Raw genomic sequence first — 18,684 nt, forward strand, 5'->3', positions numbered from 1 at the left:
TGTGTGAAGTGAATGTGATGTGATTGAGGCTCATGTCTGCTGTCCTCAATGTTCTTTCCACTCCAATATTCCTTCCAAAGGCAAATTCCTCTCGGGGCCTAATGCAGATGTTAATGGCTGAAGTATAAACAAGTTGGAAAGGTAGGGTTGTAAATAGGAAAAGAACCAGGATGAGATCAATCTGGGAAGGGTAGGTCAGTCTCATCTTGAAAGTAACTTCTCTGGGCTGTAAACAGCTGTCCTCGGGCTAGTGAAAATGGCATCTGGCAACTGGTGTGGAGGGGCAGGGAGGGAGCAGCGATGCTGCAGGGACTGCCCAGAGCTTCAGGAGGGTGAGAGCTGAAGTAGTGTCCAGGCTTGGGGTGTCAGGCAGTGTGCTCTGACCTGAGGCTCCTCCTTATTCCAGGTGGATTGCTCCTGCCCCTTCCTGATGGAATATAAAGATTCCTTCCCAGTATCTTCTCAAGACCTTGCATAAGAGCAAACGCCCTCTCGCTCCAGGGTTGGGCTCCATCTGCCATGCTCCTAATTATTCATTTTCTGTTGTTTGTTGATTCATGTCAGATTATTTTTTTTTTCACTGCTTGCCTCCTCCCACCACCCGAGCTGGAGCTGGAGCTGGAGCTGCCGTGCAGGACTGGAGGAACTGGAGTGCTGCAGTCGCTCCGGTTACCCTGGTTTAGCTGATGGGAGGAGGGGGCTGAAACGTGATTTGTGTTTGAATGAGGAGAGAAAGCTCTGGGCTGCTGCATGTGTCCGGGGTGCTTGATGGTATCCAGGGTTGGCTTCGGGTGACAGTTCCGAGTTTTAGGAAAATCTCCTGCAGCACTGCTCCCATTTGCAGCATTAGAAGTGGTTTGGGTGAGGCTGAGTCCTTGGTTCTGGTTTGAAGCTGTTGGATCAGGGAAGGGTACTGTGTGCAGCATGGAGCTGGGCTTGCTTCCCAGTTTGCTCCCTTTGTCCTGTTCTGGCCTTGTGACCAATTGGTGCCACCTGAGCTGCTGATGCTAGAGCTACCTGTGCTCAGTGCCCCCATGTCTGTAATTTGCTTCCCAGCTCCTGGTTGTTTTCCAGTTCTGGCCTCTGGTAACTTGTTTCCTTTGACCCTCATCTCTTAGCATCATTTCCCTTGTGTTATCAAGCCCAAGCCCATCCCTGCTGCATTGTCACTCAGACTGTATTAGTCTGCACATTTTTTTTCCCCCAGCTACAATTCAAACATGTTAATAGAATCAATAGGTTGACCTTGTCAGCCCTTGTGCCTCTGAAACCACCTCCTTCCTCAGTCAGCCTTAAGCTGATCCCTATCTCCTCCCCATATTCCACTTCCCTCAGGGCAGGTATGTTGTACTCCAGGGAATTCATTCTGCCCTGTCCTGTGGTGTGTTTGTTCAGAGGTCAGGTCATCTTATCTTAGTGCTCCCTTGTGGCCTGAGAGCCTGTGAAAAGAGCAGATTTATCTTTAACCTGGAAAGTATTGTGGATTTCTTGGTACCAAACTTTGCAGTCAGTGGGTAGCTACCCTTGTGGTTATTGTTCTTATCCTGTTATAATTAACAAATCTGGCAGAATTCGGCACAAGGAGCATGGGAAGAGTTTTTATTATTCTAAATAGTTCACAGTTCTTGTATGAATATTCTCATTGAAGTGTAGAAACCTTCTCTGGACAATTCAAACTACAGATCATCCTCGTGCACATCATTACAGATGTGTGGCTCTGAATGTTCAATCAAAGAAATGTTGCTTATCAGGTAACTTTTGAATTCAGTCCTCTGGAAGAGGAGCAATGAGCCCCAGAGCTGCCAGAGGTTGTGTAACGTGTGAGCTGCTGCATCTCTGATGTTCCTTCTCTAACCAAAGCAAGGCAAAGGCTGAGGTTGGCAAGGACAAGGAAGAGTTGTAGCTTGGCTGAGACCATTGCTGACAGGCAGTGGCCAAATGGTGGCTCCTGAAGCCTGGGCAGATAAAAGAAGAACCCCAATTTCTCATTACTGAGCACTGTAAAAGCAGCAGCAGCATTTAACATCATGACCTACTTTACTCTCCATGTGTATGGTACTCTCCTGATAGCTGGAAATATCTGCTTACTCTTGGGTGGGTGTTGTTATCATACTTAATTTCAATGCTTTTTATTAATGCCCCTGAAATGAATTACCTTGAACAAGTTTCATGGCTTCTTAACAACTGAGGCCAACCCTAACTGATGTCAGCCTGGCACAAGAGAAATGTTGCAGCAGCAAAAAGCATCATTTTTATTTATATTTTTTTCTTTATAAAGCAAACCAGTAAGGAGACATTTGTGAAGGTTGTTGGAGATAGGATATTTTTAAACTCTCACATCTATGGATTTTTAAAGTCTTTGTGGAAATCTTTGACCAGTGTAGAGATTGGTGCAGTTACTGCTGAGGTTCTGGTAGGTCCTTGTTCAAACCCATTCAAGGGCTAAAGAAGGGTGCTTGGTGGTGCATGGTTCCAGCTCCTGGTTGGGTTTTTAGGGCTGTATAAATTAGCTTCTAAAATAGAATCTGCCGTGGCAGGAGAGGAGTAAAATGTCTTGTTGCTAAGGAACATGACAGAGAACTGGGAGATGTGACTCAGTTCTTGGCTGTGTATAATTTCTCTCCAGGAAGATGTGGGTCCACAGAGTGTGGGTTTTTCAGTGCAGAGGGATGAATATTAAAAATCTTTACTGAGGTTTTTAAGGAGAGGCTGAGATAACTGCTGCTGTGTGGGGAAGTGGTTGAACTCTGTCCTCTCCCACAGGTAGATGTATCCTGAGTGTCTGCAGAACCAGGAGCACAGGAAATGTGTGGCAAATCCTAACTCAGCTTCTCATCCACTGAGTCCTGGTGCTGCTCTTTCTTCAAAAGAGGCTGGTGCTGCTCTGTCTCTCCCTGCAGCAGAGTTTAATTTTAGAGGAGAATGAGCCTTGAGGGACTAATAGCTTGGAAGAAGTTTAGCTTTGCTTGCTGTAAATCTCTCTTTGGAGAGGATGGGTTTTGCTTTCCTTTGCAATACCTCACTGTGCTTTTTTTTACTCCATTTCCACACCTTTTCCCATCTTTGCTTTCGTGACTGGATCTCACAATTTATAGATTTGAAACTCTGCAGCCACACGTGTTCTTGCTTCTGACCTTCACAGCAGGGGACAGCTGGGCTCTGGAGCCTGAAAAATCACTGTTAATAAGCAGAGAAACCACCATGCTGGCCATGTGCTGGGAATGTGGGTCAGCACACACACACCCTCCAAGATTTTCTCTCTAAGTTTACTAACCCTCTATCAGAAAACATGTGGCTAGCAAGGATTTTGTGTTCAAAACCAAACTATTAATGAGAGCTGCAGGAGATGAGGCAGGTGCTCTGTATTTTTTTAGCAGGGGTCTGCTTTCTCTTGGTGAAAGGGTTGCAGGGGTTTGTCTGTCTATCAAATCAATGGATTTGTGAGGATGTGCTATAGGACACTGCCATGGTCTCAGTCATATTATGCTGCTGGGTCACCACATGCCCAGACATCCACTGGGCAAGCACTCATCTTTTTTTATTTTTGTGCAGAGAAGGCACTTGAAATCTGTTAATAGCTGCTTTTCTGTTGCTTGGTTCCCCTGGTTTTTGGAAAGAGGATGGGTGTGTAAGATGGGAGATGCTGTCCACGGCTGCAAGAGCCTCACCATGTTATGTTGGGTGTATTGTGTTTGTTCCCAGAGCCTCTGCATCACGGGGTTTTTCTTACTGAAAAGGGAAGGAAAATGCGTGGACAAGATAATTCTGGGGACACAGTCAGGCTTCATTTATTAAAAGCCTTGTCCTGTTTGGTGCCCATGTTTAAAGCCAAGGAGTCAATGTGCTTTTCCATCCTGTTTTTCCATCCCCCTTTTCCAGCATTTTGGTCAACTGTAATTAAATATCACATTTTAGAAGTGGCCTGGGGAAGAGTTTTATGGCCCAGACATGATACTTGTGCAGTTTGGGCTGAGTCACACGGTGTGGCTGGACCATGTTCTAATGTTACAGGTGTCAGAGCAATTCCATCCCTGTCCCAGCTACCAGACAGGGGAGGGATCAGAAATCAGTGCTCTGTGGCTTGGTGATGTCTCAGAGAGGCTGAGGGTAGAGTTTTGCCCTGTGTTGTTGGCTTTGGCAGGACTGGTTGGTTTCCTGGGCTTTGCTCCATCCCCCCCTGGCTCAGGCTGCCACAACCCCTGGGGCTCTTCTGCTGGCAGAGCACCAAGGTCAGCAGAGAGGTTTGAATCCTCACCCTGCAACCTCACCCAAAGGTGCAGGAACACAACAGGATTGCCCAGCAGGGCAGCAGCTCAGGGGAGACCCAGGAATCCTCAGCACCTCCTGAGAGATCCCCATGAGCTTTCCTAAAGTCACCCAGGAAAAGAAGATTGAAACTACTTTGGTGGCTGACACCTTTCTCCAGTAAAGAAGCTGCATAAACTACATCCTGAAGTCTGGTTTCAGTCTGCAGCATTAGGGTGAACAAGCCCAGCTTTTAAGGAAGTAATTGTTATTTAATAGTTTTTTATCGATGTTGCAGGAGTTTCAGGCCTCGTTTGTGTTACAAAAGCTCAGTAACAATGACATGGGTTGGTTGCTGAATGTCCTCGGGGAGGTGCAGGGGATGGCAGCTTCCCAAAACCACAGTAAACTCCCTGGCACAAATATTCCTCTTACTTCCCACCCTGTAAAAGGCTTTGGCCAGCGTAGTGATGTCAGTTCAGGGTGTGAGGGTTTTTTTCTCCTAATTGACACATTCATGCCAGCAAAAACTTCACAAGCAGTCCAGCTTCAGGTGGATTTTTTGGTTTGGGTTGTGGTTTTTTTGCAGCCAGTCTCACTATGCTGGATGCAAAATCTGTCTTTGCTTGTCCAGGCTCTTTAGCCAAACCTGCCTTTCCCAGGAAAATCAGCCCCTGCTCCTTCTAGGAAAGCCTCCATTCCTTGGTAAACAATTTGTTCTATAGTGGTTAAATCTGAGGTATGAAGTAATAGGGATAAATGTTAGGGGTTTGCTCAGTTTCACTGGCCTTTCAGTTGGTAGTTCAGCACCATCTCTGACTGCAGCAGCCATGTAAAGCTGGTGGTGATGCTGCTTCATCGTTTGAATTTATTTTTCTGTCAGTTGTCAATATCCCATGGAGACACAAATTGCAAATGGTTCAGATTTTTCATATAACCCCACTTTATTGTTGGGATAATAAAGATAAAAAATGGCTAATTAGATTATTCACATCTCCTTAGTTTGTAGAAATTTTAGATTCTTTTTATTTCCTGGTCTAAGCCAAGTGCCTTGACTCCATGACTTCCATCATTCACTAATTCTGGGGTGTCCAAGACAGGTGAATGGCTCCATCTGATCCAAAATGCATCAGCAGTTGGATCCCTCTTAGGATGTGGTGCTGGTTTTAGGGTCAAATGATGCCAGAGGAAGCAGGATAGAAAGCATTTCACCTTTTATTGCTCTTGGCAGGAGGACAGCACACTGGGCAGCACCCAGCTCAGAAGGTAACTTACACTTATCAGACACCTTCTTGCTTTTATGTTCTTTTTTCTGAGCTGTCAGCAGAGATGACTGCTTGGATTTTCTGGCAGTTCTCTTTTTCCTCCCCACCCAGGAGCAGCCTGGCTCCCATCAGTGACTCATTCTTGGGTAGGTATAAAACTCTCAAGTCAGGGTGGGCAGGGATTCAGCAGAGAGCAGTGCAGGGCTCTGTGTTTACCCAAGGAACCTTGGAAATGTTCCAGCAGGCTGTGGATGAAAGGGAATTTCTGGTTACTTCACCTGCTTGGCCATTGCCCTCTCAGGGGCTTGGAGTGTTACTATGGGAGGGTGTTTGTAGGAGTCAACTTCATGATGCAGAAAACAAGACAATTATTTTAACCTGCACTGAGTGGCTTCAAGGCAGAAGAGATTTATTGTGTTTTTAAAAGTCTGGTCTCCTTTCAGGTTAGTGATTTAAACATGTGTCAGTACCAAGCAAAGCAGCTACATGGATCATGGGAGTGTCTCCATTGCACCTTTTTTGTTTTTCATGCCTGAGGTGACACCCAAAGGTCTCTTGGTGACCTGGTAACCTGCATGAGTAGGATTTATACAGCACTGGAGTTGGGTGCATTTTTCTCCATCTTCAATCTGATGGATTAATTTTTCATTCAGTCGAGCAAGATACCTTCATGAAGAACTGGATACAGTCTGGGAAATGATTCAAATACAGACATACACAGGATTAGGAACTGCTTTATTTGTCTGCTCATTTGACTGCTGTAAAAGCAAATCTCAGGTCTATCACCTCCAAAGCATTATCACAGGAGCCCTGGGGTGCTCATTACACACAGCAGGATGAGGCTCTTATCTCCATTTATTCTTGAACAGGGCTGAAAGGAAATGATAAATGAGCTGTTGCTTTACTCTCATGATGGATTCAACCAAAATCTGTCCACCTCTGTTTGGTATGTCAACACAATCTGCTCATTTATTGTGTGTAATTAAAAAAACCCGTTAAACTGAAAAAATTCCTCTAATTAGAGCCCCCATGGCCCCAGTTTGTCATGCTCAACACTTCTGTGTTTTATAGATGAGTTGGGTTTGATTGTTGAGAAGGGAGATGTGGAGTTTGTTGGAGACCTTAGGATTTCAAGGTATTCATTAGGATGAATTTTTAGGATTTCAAGGTATTCATTAGGATGAATCCATAGGATTTCAAGGTATTCATTACTGCATCAGTCTCTTGCCTTGTCCCAAATTCCAAGGCTGCTCACTGAATTTCAGGCTGTGCATCTTACCAAGCATCAGTGACGCTGAAGACACTCATTTTTGTCACCAGGGTCTTCCTTGCTTTCCTTTTTTTGTGCAAAATAGCATCACTCTGCTGACATTTGATGATAGTTTTTAAGGTTTTGCTGCAGGTGAAGTACATGGTTGTGTTCCTTCTCTTGGTTCTGGGATGGGAGCAAGGGGAGAGTGATTGCTGATGTGGCTCCCTGAGCCTTTACAACTTCCTGAAGCTGTAAAGGCTTCCTCACAAAGCACAGCCTTTTCTACCTAGTCATTTGTTCTTTTCAATAGACCTATTCTGTTGAAGTTAAACTGCTTTTAAATCATGTCTACAAAGGCACTTTTGTTGGGGAGGCCAGAGCCCTTTTGCTTTCACAGTGGGCCTCAGGAAGAAAGGTTGACATTCAAGGGCATTGTTCTGCTTCCCATACAAACCTGGGCCCAGCCTCCCCTCCCTTTGCTGCAGTTTATTTGTGTCCCCCCTGTGCCCTGGGTTTGGGATGGTTGAACAGAGATTTCTGCAGCATAGCACAGAGCCCATTCCCCACCAGAGAGAAACAGAGCAGGAGGCTTGGAGGGGTTGGCTCCTGAGCTCCCCACTCTTTGTAGGCTTCTTGTATTCTGCAGGGGATAAATGCATCTCTTCCAATCAGCTGCCTTTGTTGTCTACTTAAAAAAAACCTAAAAACCAAAGTAATGCTTTTATCTTGTAAAGGCTGGAGAGGACTGAGGGAGCCCACGCTGCCCTGGCATGGACTCTGCCTCCCAAGTCCATGGAAGTGGCAGATGTGCTGGAAGGGCAATCTGCAGCACCCCGAGCCAAAAAGCCTCTAAGTTCAGATATTATTTAGTCACTCATTTGTTCTGGAGGTGCCTCAGGCTCCTGGAATGGGAGCAGTACCAAAGCATTTATTTTGCTTGTAGATTATGGGCCCTGTTTGTCAGTGCTCAGGAGACGATGGGGTTTGTTGGTTTAACCTTTTCCTTTTCCAGAGGTTCTGCCCATCAGCCAGTACCCTGGCAGTCCTTCAGCACACTCCCACCTGGAGCTGCTTTGCAGATGAATGTGTCTTTGTGTTAAATTCTTCCATTCCAGCTGTCTCCTGTTACTCCTTCACTTGCCAAGAATTAGAGCTGAGTCTCCCTTCAGTACAGGACCTCGGAAATCTGGTTCTGTAAACAATTGATATGAACATTACTACAATTCATACCTGCTCTGTAGAAAGTGTTAAGCTTGGCCTTGTTTAACTGAACCAAATCTAAAATGAACTGTGTTTTAATTTTTGTGTGTGTAGTGTCAAAAAAACACGGGAAGCTCATCACCTTCCTCCGTACATTCATGAAGTCGCGCCCAACGAAACAGAAACTGAAGCAACGGGGGATCCTGAAGGAAAGGGTGTTTGGCTGTGACCTGGGAGAGCATCTTCTCAACTCTGGCCATGATGGTAAGGAACAGTTCATTCTCCAGTTCTTCCTCTGCTGGGAATCTTATCTCAGGGTGACTGTGTCTAGTGAAGGGCTGGCTGATAGCAGCAGAGAAATGTGTAACAAAAATCAGTGGCTGAAAGGTGAATAAAAGGTTCTAATAAGAAAAAAGTGTCTCTGTAACTCAGTAGCTCTGCATGGTTCTAGCTCAGTTTGTAGTGCAAATGCTCCATCTGCTTTTTCCCTTGGTTTTTCAAAATTTACAGGAATATACTGGACAGTATGTTTTGTCCCAGCTTACTTTCAGTTCATCCTGGTGAGTTTTCTGTAACTCTTCTCAGTCCCTTTCATCTTCCCATCAGCAGTGCAAGCAGTTACCAGAGAAGAGCCTTCCTTGAAAAATTTACACAATTGTTACTCTTCTTCCTCAGGTGAGCTTCCATTTCACATGTTCTTTCCTCCCCTCTCACTGTGACATCTCAGGCTGTGAAGCTGGACCCAGCATCACTGGCTGGGTCAGCTTGTTGGTGTGATTCATATCTTAGCTCTGGTTTGCAGACCACAGTTGTTACCCTGATGTCACCCATGCAGGAGAAGTGGAGTGACACGTGGGGTGGGAAAGGAGTTTCTCTATTAAACATTTTTCCACTGGTTCTTCAGCCTCCTTGGTCATGTGAGTGCCTTTTGGAAAAGGGATGGTAAAGGGTGGGGAGTTGCATGCACTTTTTCCAGCTGATCCAGTTGGTAACAGCAATGTGCTCTCCCTGGCCTGGCTTGCAGGGTTTTACTACCAGCTGGTGAGTAATATGAGCTTGTTCTTATGGAACCAGAACTGTGGCTCATTGGCTTGTTAATTGGAACCAGTAGAGATCTTTTTTGCTGGGGCTTAAAAAGCATCAGAGAGCCAAACTGGATGGTTTGGAGACAGAAACAGAGAGTAACCCATATAAGAGCTGCACCATGAGTAGGTAACTTACATCACCAGGTAGCTATAGAGATGGTTTTATATTCATGCTGTGGGAGCAATCTTGGAGGGCAGGAGACTTGCCAGCAGAGTGAGCTCAGGAATAGGAAAGAGAGAATTCTCTTTTCTCCCCAGCCCTCCTCCTGCCCATTTCAGTAAGGCACAGATCAGGAAGAATTAAAGCTTTTCCCTGCCCTGTGTGTTGACTTCTTCCTCTGGCTTTAAGGGATGAGCATTTTATTTAGCAACAGAAGACACATCCTGAGCTGAACTGAACTCTTCTAACTCTACTCACTGGAGGCTCCAGTTTGACAGACTGGGAGCTCACTGCTTGGTCTGGACACTCCCCTCCCATCACTGTGCCTGAACTGTGCTAACAAAGCCTCATCTGCACAGGTACCAATTGCTTTCACCTTTGATTTAATAACTCTTTCCTAACTCCCTGGAGCGAAGCAGATCCCATTTGCTAACAGGGGCACATCTCCAGTTCATCCAGCAGGATTGGTTTTTTTCCTGTGTGATTCAGTTCCTCTGACCTGTATTCCAAGTGATGTAATCCCAGGATTGGTTTTGTGGAGACATTTCTGGGCTCCTGTGAACCAAGCTCTGTGCATGCACAGCATTTTAAGATTCCCACATTCCTTAGTGTTGAAATTCTTCAGTCTTGGAGCCAGCTGCAGCACTGATCTGCTGAAAGGGGCTGAGATGTCACAGGAGACCCCAAACTGAATTAAACAGAGCAAAGATGCAGTCCTGCTCCTCCAGCAGAACACAAGCAAATGTTTTTACAGGAGCACAGAGTACTGTAGCTGAAGTCTGCGTGGTGCCTGCTGGTAGTGCTTTGGGATTACCACCATCAAACATCTCAGTTCAGAGAAGCAAAAAGAAGCCAAATGCAGTCACAGGCCCCTCTAGGTTGATGCTGGTTTTGCTGGGTTCCTGCCCAGTTTCCAAAAAGCTTTAGCAGGACTGAGGGAGAAAGTGACACTGGGCACAGCATTTGAAATGACAGGCAAAGCATCATGTGCTCCTCAGAATTGCAGCATTAAACCAAACTGGAGTTATGTTAAAGATTTTATTGGTTATCAGCTTTGGGAAGGTGACAAAGGCTCAATTTGCTGTGAAACAGTATGAGCAGTCCCAAACTTTGCTTGTCTTGTAGATAGGAAATGGTGAGAGAGGAGCAGCCCAAGAGGACAAGAGGAGGGACAAGGACTGAAATAAAATAGGTCTAACAATTCCTGAAGGCTGTATTGAGGCAGCTGGCTCAGATTGCCTCACTAGAGGAGTGTGTTTGTGTACACCCAGGAGGGAATGTACAAACAGAGGAAATATTTTACCTCCTGCACTGGTTCCTCTTTCTGTGGGCTCAGCAGGTCCTGGCTCTTGTGCTGCATCCACTCTGCCTCCTGCCAAAGCAGAATGAGACAAACAGGAGGAAAGTGACCCAGGAATGTTCCCTGTCTTACTGGTGGGAGGCAAGAGCCCAGGTGGTACCACCCTGCAGATCTCCCTACACACTCCCTGAGTCCTGAACCACCAAAGTGTTTGGCTTGGTTTACCTGAATGATTTTTTTGAGGTGAGCAGAGTGCTCTCTCTGGCCAGAGGCTCTTCAGGCTGGCGTGCCAGAACCTGTGTCTGCTCAACTTCAGGGTGTAAAACGTCTGTTTGTGGAGTTCCTCCTGAGGGAAGGTGTCTGGGTAAGATCGGGTGAGTAGAACAAAGCTGGGGTTGCTGTTGCCTTCTCTGTTTTGATGCTGATGCAGTTTGTCATTTGATTAATTGATGTGTATGGATCAGAGAGGTAACACTGAGCAGGGAGAGGTGGGATCTGTACCAAGTGTGCCCTGTGTGCCTGGTGATCCATGGCAGGGACTGCAGGGATTGTTGGGCTGGCAGTGTCCTGGCTCCACTTGGTTATTTTTAATTCCAGGTTGTAGTGTGCTGACACTTTGAGCTCTGGGAACGAGTCTGGGGACCTTTTATAGTAGGAGTTGTACCTGCCCTGGTGTGGAGCAGTCCTTTCCCAAAGGCCCTGCTAGACAGGACCACAGGTGAGGGGAAGGAAGCATCATTGGTTCCTTGGCTGAGGATCTGAGCCATGGGCAGATCACAGGAGTCTTTTTCAAACTCATTGTGTTCTAAGCTGCTTTTGAAAAGGAGAATGAGGTGAGAGCCAGTGTGCCCCTGGTCAGCAGGCTGGGCTGTACAGAGGAGTGAGGCTTCCAGGGAGAGGAGCAGTGCTCCAGCCTTTTTGTCCCTCTTCTGTCACATGTCACTGCTGAATCATGGGCTGGGACCTGCAGGAGCAAAACCAGTTTTGAGGTGAGGGCTTTTTTGACTTCTCTGCTGGGCCTAAATCTAGCAAAGCTTGTGGTGATGCTCCCCTCAGCTATGTTGGTTTGCACAACCCTTCTCTGGTCAGCATTAGTCACCTGCCTCCAGAGGCCTCTCTCCATTTCATGTTGGGGTGTTACTCATTTGTTGGCTCCTTCTGGGTTTTGAATACTTCCCCTGGCAGCCAAACATCCTTTGGAAACAGCCCAGGCTCAGTGGGGAGCAGCAGTTTGTGAATCACCCTGAGAGATGTTCCCAGTTGGTTTGGTGCTGTTGGCACTGCCATGGCTCTTCTGGAGCTGAGAGATGCAGCAGATTCAACCTAATCCCTGTTTTGTGAAGAGGCCTTATTCCCTTTCTAGGTAGAGAGACTTTATTTCCCCCATATTTTTTTTTCTTTTTAAAGAAAACCAAATAGAACTTAAATTTAGCTCAACCACAGTTAGAAAGAATTGAGCTTGTAGAGGATGTGTGTGCTGGGTGTGGGAGCTGGTTACAGAGCAGCCTCTGTACCATGGCCTCAGAATGTTTTTCCCTGCTGAAAATGTTGCTTGGCTCAGGATAGGGGGGATCATTTCTCTCTTGGGAATTAGCATGGAGCACAGGCTGAGCCTGGGGAACCCCAAAATGCTGGTATCAGGTGTCCCTGTCATCAGGGAATCCATACAGCTCTGCTACCTGAGGATTTTGTAGGCTAAGAGCATCCTGTATTCTTTGTGTCTGGATACATTTGTTGCACTGATCATCAGCTTCTGCAGCTGGAAGTGATGAATTGAGAGTTCACTCATTTTTAACAGACCAGTTCCTATAGGGAAGGATCTGTACTTCATTTTTTGATTCCTAGAAAACACCAATGATCTGTAACCAGCAGGGAGAGAAATTGCTTTAGTTGCTGAGAAAGCAAATGCCTACCAAAGACAGTGTTCACTAACTCATCTGATTCTTGCTCTCTGCCCTTCTTAATCTTCACAGCTCCTCAGATTTATTAGCAAATATTTTGGACAAGTTGGGTAGAATTAAACAAAAAATAAAATTAAAGCTGAGACTTTTCAAAACTGTTCACATTATAGCCCTTGATCCTGTTATCCACCAGGCACTAGCAACAACTGTTTCCAAGGGATGGTTTTATTTTCTGGTTATTATGCTCTTCAGATAAGCTCCTTAACAGCATATTGGGATTTCTAGTGGCATCAGAGCTTGTTTGGGGTCTGCTGGTGTTATCCTTCCCTTCAAGCCATCCCCTGGCTGCATCTGGCTGATGTAGTTGCCTTTGATGCTGATTTATTGCAGATTTTTAGTATAAGGAGAAGACTGAAAAGAGAAACACAGGGAATGAGATCTCGGGCAGCATCTTGGCAGGGATCTGGAAAAATCTGGTTCCCCTTAGCTCAAGCCTAAGTTGGGTAATGTGTATGTCATCCCTTTGGTTCCTGGTGTTAATGCAAGGAATCCCTTTTACTTGCTCAGAATTTTCATTAGAACAAAACTCTTTGGTTGGCTTTGGATCTGTGCCAGCTGTGGAGGAAGCCTTGATTGGAATTCAAGCCAGCTGAGTCTTACATATTTATTAACTTCCATTTTTCTTGATGTTTGAACTCCTAGAGGGTAAATTTAACCAGGTTCTACTCTCTCTCTCTTAGTGCTGGTGAATGACACTGAACATGACAAAGAAAGAAGTAAAGCACACTTTGTTAAAAAGTAGAAACATAAATATTCACAGAATTGTTGCTTTTGCCTCTTCCTTTCTTTAATACTATTTTTAACTGTAAACAGAGGCAGCCCCTGAAAGCCAAGAATTTCCAAGTTTGAAGGCTCACGGGGTCCCTGATAGGGAATTGCTTTGCTCCAAGATTTTCCTTTCAGACTCCTTGATATTTGCAGAGTTCCAGCAGAAGCAGCTCCTCCAGCTTTACCTGGGCAGCTGCAGTAGCATCGACCCCATGTAGTTCCCCAGGAATTCTTGGAATTGTTACGACTTGAATGCTGGCAGCCACATCAATCGAGTTGTTTAAGCAATAACTTCTTGTTCTTACACAAAGGTTCAGTGAAATGCTGCCTGGAAAACGTAAGGGGGGAGGGGAGGGTGTTGGATCAGGAGACTTGGATCAGAACAATGGAATTGGGCACGGTGGGTCCAATGGTCTGAGGAGAATGTTGGCTGTGGCTGAAGGTTTGGGTGAGATGCATTTGGTCTGTGAATGAACCCTCGGGGGGGTTCTGTACTTTGAGCAGGTATTCTCAGGGTATCCAAGCAGGCAAGTTTGAAAGTGATCTACAGAGTTTCCAGTGAAGTAGGCTCAGAGCTGGCATTCAGCTTTTTCTCTGTTTTTAAAGGAGTTCATGATTAGGACATAAATCTGAGTTTTGAAGGAGTGTTTGCAATTCTCCTGCTAAGCCATTTCTGAGCTGGCTGATAGTTCATTGTAGCCTTTTTTTCAGGAGGTTGGTGAGCTATTGAAACCTGTCAGCCTCAGACATGCCAAAACTGGTTTTCTTCCAGTATTTTACAGCTTAGAGTAATTTTTTTTTCTCAAAGTCCATCTCCAAAGGAGTTGGGTAATCACTAACCTAAGCTGTAGTAAGGTGGAGCTTGGTGCTTCTGACTCAAACCCCATCTCTCACACACCTTTTGTGGCCTCAAGGAATTTGTTTCTATCTCCCCTTCCATCTCCAGGCTTGTAAAATCAAATTACCAGTCCATATCTGCCCCTGAGGTGCCACAAGGGGAGGTTTGTCATATTTCTGAAGTGCTTGGAAGATGAAGAGTACAATATAAACATGAAACAGTATTTATTTAAGTGTTAGCAGCCTGATAGATCCAGAGTAGCCTTGTGAGGTCTGTAGGAAATAAGTAATATTACCTGCATGTGTCCCCTGTGTTTTTGTTCCTTGGTTGGGTTTTCACAAATCTAAAGCTGTCAGCTCTTTTGAAAACCAAATGGTGCCAAATTCACTGGAGCAGTTCTCTAAATCAGGACAAACCTGTGTATTTTAGGTGCCTAAAAGTTTCTTCTGATGCAGTGTTATGTGTCTCTGCACACCCAAACCCCTGTAAGGTACAAGAGGGTCCCAGAGCCTGGACAAAAGAGCAACAGTTGACCCAGATTAGAGCTGAGCAGCATCCCCAGTCCTGCAGATGCTTTCTCTCCTACACAAACTTGTTGGACACAAGTTGATACTTTGAAAGGCCAAAAGTTTTCATCTATTTGGGGCAAATTTCCAAACATAACAGGCACTGTTATTGCTTCACCATCTGCCCTCTGAATTGCTGGAACTCAAGATTATTGGGGATGGGTTTAGCATTACAAAGAGGAACATGGGGTCCCCGTGGAGAATTGGTTGTTTGGGGGAAGTGCTCACAGAAAGAGGGAGCTGAGCAGGCAATCCAGCTTTTACAGTTCAGAAAAGAGATGGGGTTTCTCTCCCTTTCTTTTTTACCCTGCCTGCAGCTGTGAGGAGATGAATTCTTTCTGCCCCAGTGACCCAGAGGACAGCAGGGAGTTGAAAATTAATTTGCATTTCGAAACACTACAGCTGTAAGGGAACAAACAGGAGAAAAACTGTTGTAGTCTGTACAGGAACTGTGCTCTCAGCCCTCCCTCCACTCCTAGTGAGGTGGATACTTTTTCACTTCTCACCTTACTGTAGTAAAATTAATTGATCTAAACAGAAGACTCCAGCACACAGTCCAATTACAAGTGTCTCAGTAGTATCTTTCTTCCAGTAGTGGATATTTTGTATTAAAACCAAAAAACCCAACCTCAGAGTATTAGGTGGACACATCCTGTGAGTTGGATGTTCCCATCTTTTGGATCCAAGTGCAGTCAGGTCCCACCTGCAGCCCTGACATGGCCATACCCACAGGATGAGAACACTGCTGATCTCACAGGACTTGAGAAACCTGATGCAACACTGTGGGATTTATGCTTCTCTGGTTTGAACTTTGCACTTTGTTTTGACACAGTTGCAGGGTGAGCTGCCATAAAAAAACAAAACAAACCAGCCCAGCCTGAACCAGCAGAGTCTGATCCCACTGGGGCTCTGCGTGGTGTCAGCTCTTGGAACTGACTCCTGGTTTATGGCCCCCTCTGCCATCATTGCACTTCCCCAGGTGCAAAAGTCACACTTCAAAGGAAAATGCTGCATGGTACCAGCTTGTGATGCAGGCTTGGCCTTTTCTCATGGGCAGTATAAATAATTTTAATGTGGGTGATCCCTGGGAATAGGGACCAGAGCATCTTGGAAGAAGTTTCCTATTCAGATGGTCTTGTGTTTTTGTTTTATTCCTGATGATTCAAACGTGAGGACATGGATTTAGGAGCAGGACCAATGTCTTAAAAAGAGAATCTTTTAAAGTTTGATTTTTTTTTTCTGAACGTGTAGGGAGTGGTAAGGTCTGTGTGCTCATAAAATGGCTCATGCAGGTGGCTCACTGGTGGCAGGACAGAAAAAACAGGAGGAAATCCTTAATCTATCTGTCCCATGCTGGTTTGCACATTTTGTGCCACTTTTACTGTAAGGTGAAGGGATCCAGGAAAGAATTGCTGCATGTACTTGATAGCCACATTCTTACCCTTTTTTTCAGTGCTCAGAGCAGCACTCAGGACAGTTTATTGCATTTTTCTTGCTCTGCTGGTTTAGCAAACACTGCAGGTTTAGCCTTCTGTGTCTGTTTGCTGTGTGTGGAATTGAGCTGAGCAGCAGCACTGGGGGTCCCTCAGCCCAGGGCTGGCTGGTGCAGCACCCACCTTGCTGTGGAAACAGCACTGCTGGAGGGGAGCTGCTTGGGAAGCCTCCTTCCCCAGGCTGAACAAGTACTTCTGATTCCAGAACTGCTAAGCTGCTAAGAAAATGTAAAAATAAACTAAAATCAAGCAAGCCTGAAACCCAGGGAGGGAACATTACAAAAAGATTAAAAAGGAAAAAATAAAAGCAAGATGATAGGAAAGGGCCTGATTTCAAGATGAATCAAAATGTCCTTCAGAATGAAACCCATAAAACTCATGCTTCCTCTTAATGGCAAAGAATTAAGCAGTTAACGAGCCCTAGGAGATGCAATAAACCTTTCAAACCAGCTGAGAGATGCTCAGGAATAAATTCCTTTGGCTGCTATAGTGCTGAAACATGCTGGCGTCTCCTTTGGCAACGTGTCCACATTTCCAGCCTTTGGAGCTTTGTTTCATGGAACTACCTGGTGTTTGGGTCAGTGGAGGGAGGGAGGGTGATTGATTTTGGAATTGGAGATGTGCCCAGTGCTGGGATTCTCCTGAAGAGGAGAATAAACCCATCAGTGTGAGGACACTCCTGTTACTTGCCCAGGAACATGGAAGGGGCTGTTTGCTGGGCTTAATGCACCCAGATGCTGATTCTGGTCAGATTGTTGGGGCTGGAGGAATGCAGTGTGTGTCACCCCAGCCTTGTGCCCTCCTTGCACCTTTCCAGAAGTCAAACTGGGTGCTGAGCTAGGTGGACCACTATGGCTGTTCATATAAACCACCCACATCATCAAGGCTGTTGCTATAATTGCAGGAAGCCACAGTAATTAACAAACAGTAATAGAATTCTAGCCTATGCATCCTATGAGCAGAAATCTCCATCAGTTCCCCTGCTGTGGTGCAGCTGACTTTCCAGTTCAATCCTGGCAACTGGTTTGGGATCTGGAAGCCAAAATCAGGACCTGAGGTCCTGAGAAGTTCAGCTCTGGAGCAGGGGAGGAATTCATGCAATAGGAAGAGATAAATGTCACACCCTGATGTCAAAAGCCACTGCAGGTGAAGTCTTGGCATGCTTCACAATCACAAAATGAAGTCTTGGCTTGTGGTGTCATCCTGCCCTCTCATTCTGGTGTAACAGACACTGTTCCCTCCAGAGGGATGGGTTTGCATAAATATGAATGCACAGTTAGCTGAAGGGCTTGGGGGATCCCAAGGGGAGAGGGAGGTTAAAGACCCCTGGAATTGTCAGGTGTCATCTTTGTTGAAAAAAGGTCACCAACCAGCAAAGGGCCTTCAAGTACAATTACAGTCCTGCTTGAATTTCAGTCCCTTTTCCCACCATGCAGAGTTCCCCCAAAATATCTGTGCTGCTGGGATGATATAATTAGCTTAAAGAACAGGTTGTCCTGGTAACCAGATGAGGAAATGCACGGAACAGGCCTGCTGGAATTTTATCAGTTTATATGAATTATTCTGACTGTGCCCAGCATCTCCCATGACAAGTAAATACTTCAGGAGGTGTAGTACCACATCCCTCACCTTCCCCCTGCTCTCCTTGACCTGTTGCACGTTGTCACCACAGGTCACTGCTCAGCTGGCCAGGGCCACCCTGCTGAGCCCAGCACCCTTGCTCAGGTCACTGCTGAGGTCCTTGGCCTCTCTTCTTTTGTGTAAAGGGTGGGGGTAGGGAGAGGGGGACACGTGTGGGCATCTCACATTGGTTCTCAGTGAAACCTGAGCCCAGGATGCAGCTGCCTGGTTCCAGGGAACATTAAAAATGAGTCCTCTCCAGCTGTGTGTTTGCTGGAAGCTGGGAGAAGAGCAGAGGGGAGGCTGGGGAGGGGAAAGCACAGAGTAGTTCAGCTCTAAGTTCTGTAGCACTTGGGAGAACTGACTGGCAGATGGCATTTGTGCTTGATGTAAGGGGATTTGAAAGCCACATGACCTGTTCAGAGCCTGTGTCACAGGGCAAATTGATCAGATCTGGCATCTAATGCAAGAACAAATCTAGATCATCAGGGGGGCTGTAGCCAAAAGGTGGCTCATGGAGGAATCCACAAGGATCTGAGCTTCATCCATGAAGATTTGCTGATGCTCACAAGGGCTCAATCCTCATTTTCTTAGAGTGTTCAGGGCAGTTTTATCTTCCTTTTATAAATCAAGTAATTTGCTCCTCAGGCTTACAGGGATGGACAGATAGCTCTGGCAGGGGATGCTGCATGAGGCTGCAAAGTCAGCTGGAAGGAATCGGTTGGTGAAGCAGCTTGAATATTAACTTGACACCTAATTATATCCTCTGGGCTTGTTTTTTCCATTCTGTCATGCTCTGGTCTGTCTGCAGATTCTGTGGATGTGGTGTGCTCTGTGGCTATCTAAACCCAGTCACGCTCTGGCAGATATTGGTGATGAAATTATCACTTGTGAAAACTCTCCTGGCCCTGGTGCAGAAAGCAGCATCTCC

At 45.8% G+C, this 18,684-nt stretch overlaps 1 protein-coding gene across 6 annotated transcripts in view; it reads left to right on the forward strand.

Moving 5' to 3' along the window:
* Positions 1-18,684, forward strand: part of ARHGAP32 (Rho GTPase activating protein 32) — a 204,222-nt gene that overhangs the window by 165,705 nt on the left and 19,833 nt on the right. For all 6 annotated transcript variants that reach the window (XM_071768841.1, XM_071768842.1, XM_071768843.1 and 3 more), the window contains one exon: positions 8,077-8,226. In XM_071768841.1, coding sequence (XP_071624942.1) covers positions 8,077-8,226 — 150 coding nt within the window. The remainder of the gene's footprint in view (positions 1-8,076; positions 8,227-18,684) is intronic.

The sequence above is a fragment of the Heliangelus exortis genome, chromosome 26 (assembly GCF_036169615.1).
Source record: "Heliangelus exortis chromosome 26, bHelExo1.hap1, whole genome shotgun sequence".
Taxonomy (NCBI): domain Eukaryota; kingdom Metazoa; phylum Chordata; class Aves; order Apodiformes; family Trochilidae; genus Heliangelus; species Heliangelus exortis.